Consider the following 2,777-nt stretch of genomic DNA (forward strand, 5'->3'; position numbering starts at 1 on the left):
AATATGTAATTATATATGTGTTTTCCGATGGTCTTAGGCGACCCCTGTGAAAGGGTCGTTCGACCCCCAAAGGGGTCGCGACCCACAGGTTGAGAACCGCTGGACTATGGTGACTATAGAGGCAGGTGGCTAGAAGGGAAGATGGCCTTGAATATCACACCAATAAGTTGGGGCAAGCATATTGTCACACCAATAGCATAACCCCCGATGATTTTAGCAATAATGATTTATCGGTGGGTGAGAGCAATCTCGGCGGGGAGAAAAATGAAAGCATGAGGAACTGGGCTAATGGTGAAGGGAATGAAAGCAAGGAACAGATTCAAGAGATAGCGCAAAAATCAAGGTTTTTTTTCCCCACATTAAAATCAAATACAAGTTTAATATAAAAGTTTGTTGAGAACAACTGTAACTTTTTCCCTGTGAATGATTCATTCATATGAACAACTCTTTCTAACTTTTGGGGGGAAATGAAAGAGAGAGACAGAAAGGATTTTGGTTGCTTGTTTCAGTTATAAGAGAGATTAGTTTAACCCAACTAGTTTAGGCAATATGGGGAATTTAGTGGCTGTCGTGCCTTAGAAAGGCCAGTTTGCTGCTGGAGGCTCTCTTCTGGTCATCTTTCATCTCTGTTTTACTTTGGGTATTAGTTTTACTTTCTCAGTAAAACTAATGACTAATCAGTCACTTTCTGAAATTTTTCTTATATAATGGTTGTCACTACACTCTCTTTAGATGCTATTCAAAATACCTAGAGAAGAGCCCTCAGTGACTTGGTTAGTAGCACACCCATCCACTCCTGGGGCCTGGCAGAGGTGTTCTATGCTAGCAGCTCTCTAGAACCATAGACCTGATATTGTGTGCTAGGGTGGATGTCTACATGAAGAGGGGTTCTGCTATGGAAAGAAGGAAAAGGCTTGGTAAGACAGAACAAGAGATGTCTCCTACATATACCTTGATATGCAGCGTCTGAAGTGCTGACTATTGTCACATATTTGGAGACCATAGATCTTCACAGCTGTCTACATGTCTCTTTCTGCCATTCATTCAACTTTTCTTATAATAAAAATATTTTCTTATTGCTTGCAATTGCTTGCAATTTAAAGAAAATGAAAAGCTCCACTTTTTCTTCCTCTTATGGATCTCCAGTTTGGTTAACTAATAGTATGTTCTACCTTTAATAAAGTTGGAGAGCACACTTTTCATTTCAGAAATAAAAGAATATTTGTGTAGAAAAGGAAATAGTGGAGTACAATATTTCTGCTTCTTCTGATTCTACCTTGTTTCATAGTTGAATAGTATCCTAGACAGCCAAGGGGAAATAAATAAATGGAACTAATGTTGCACAAATTTAAACAAAGCTAAGCAAATAGCCATTACAGTTCTGGGATCCAACCCTCACCTGGTTTGGATTCATTAAGTCTTTATTCTTTTGTTGTTGTTGTTGTTTTTTACTTTTTATACTAAGTATTTTATTTGTATGCTGCTGCTAGTGTATATAAAGTAATCATTCTTGTAAAATAGAAATTCATGAAAGTTCAGAGAGATAGATGTTAAGGACTGACAAAAGCGGAAGTTTGTATAGTATGGCACATGTTATATAGGGTAAGCTTTTGGTACAGGCTTCAGATTTAGCTCTCTTTGAATATTCACCAGTTCAAGAACAGTGGTTTAGAACACCTTCAAAATTCATTTTACTACAAAAAGGAACAAACTTTCTGGGGTCTGCAGGGATTGGTCCTTGAAGATACTCCAGTCAGCAGGGGGTCATGTTGAGCATTCTGCAGACAGAATTGTTTCAAATCTGCAGCTGCCTGGGAAACCTTCACGCTGTTGAGCCTGGCCTCCAGCCGGAGCTGTTGAACCACTTTCTTCATAGCGGTGACACTGGAGGAACCAGACATGGTGCAGGCCAGTGCAGAGTAGATTTGTCCGTGGCGGTCGGCCGGTGGTCGTGGGTTTACGGGACCAGACGGCAGGGCAGCGACACACGCGGGGGAAGTCTTTATTCTTATAGTTCAAAATAATCCATTTTTTAAAAAAACACAGATGGATATGAGCTAACTGCTTGATAGTTTATCCGGTATTTCCCATAATTGTTCTTGCATTAGTTATTTTATAATATCAAATAGTATTTGACAGCTGTATCTTTGAGCTACTATATCTAAAGGCATATAATTTAAAATATATTTAAAAGAGAGATCTTGATGTTCTTAGAAAAATCAAAGCCACTAAAATATAAACATAATTCATTAAGAATGTTCAAGTTATATTTTGATGGATTTGAAAAACTGTAAGATTTTAACAAAGCCTCTAGGGAATATTGGAATTTGCATTGGAAGCTATTCTGTGGAATTGCATAAAACACTTAAAGGTAAGAATTTTCATGGGCCACTAAGGACTTTTGTAGAGCCGCATAAAAGTGCAATTTCTATGAAATATCATATTAATGCATTTTAGCTTATCTTTGTGCCTCTGCTCCATCTTTAACCTAATAATTATTCCATCTTTTACTTTCCTTGTTATTTTCATGTGACTTTTTGAGGACCATGTTATCTAAAAATACTATTTGAAATGGCACTGAGAAACATTTTTGTGACACTATCAGCCAATAGTGTCATGGGTTGAGAGCAGGTTGAAACAGAGACTTTCAAACATTCTAAGTAGGAAGATTATAGAGCAACACATATCATGACAGCTTCTATAATTAAAACAAATTATTTGGCAAGTGTTGCATTCATAGTTGTCACTGGTTCTCTGTGTGTACTGCAGGTTTGATG

At 37.6% G+C, this 2,777-nt stretch overlaps 1 protein-coding gene across 1 annotated transcript; it reads right to left on the reverse strand.

Annotated features, from left to right (window-relative positions):
* Nucleotides 1–1,694: 1,694 nt before the first annotated feature.
* On the reverse strand, nt 1,695–1,901 carry LOC308525326 (guanine nucleotide-binding protein G(I)/G(S)/G(O) subunit gamma-5-like; the record flags this gene model as incomplete). Its single annotated transcript, XM_081100158.1, has 1 exon — nt 1,695–1,901. The coding sequence occupies one exon, from the start codon at nt 1,899–1,901 to the stop codon at nt 1,695–1,697; it is 207 nt and encodes a 68-aa protein (XP_080956284.1).
* Between the last annotated feature and the right edge of the window lie 876 nt (nt 1,902–2,777).

The sequence above is a fragment of the Myotis nattereri genome, assembly GCF_964212035.1.
Source record: "Myotis nattereri genome assembly, chromosome: 1".
Lineage (NCBI taxonomy): Eukaryota > Metazoa > Chordata > Mammalia > Chiroptera > Vespertilionidae > Myotis > Myotis nattereri.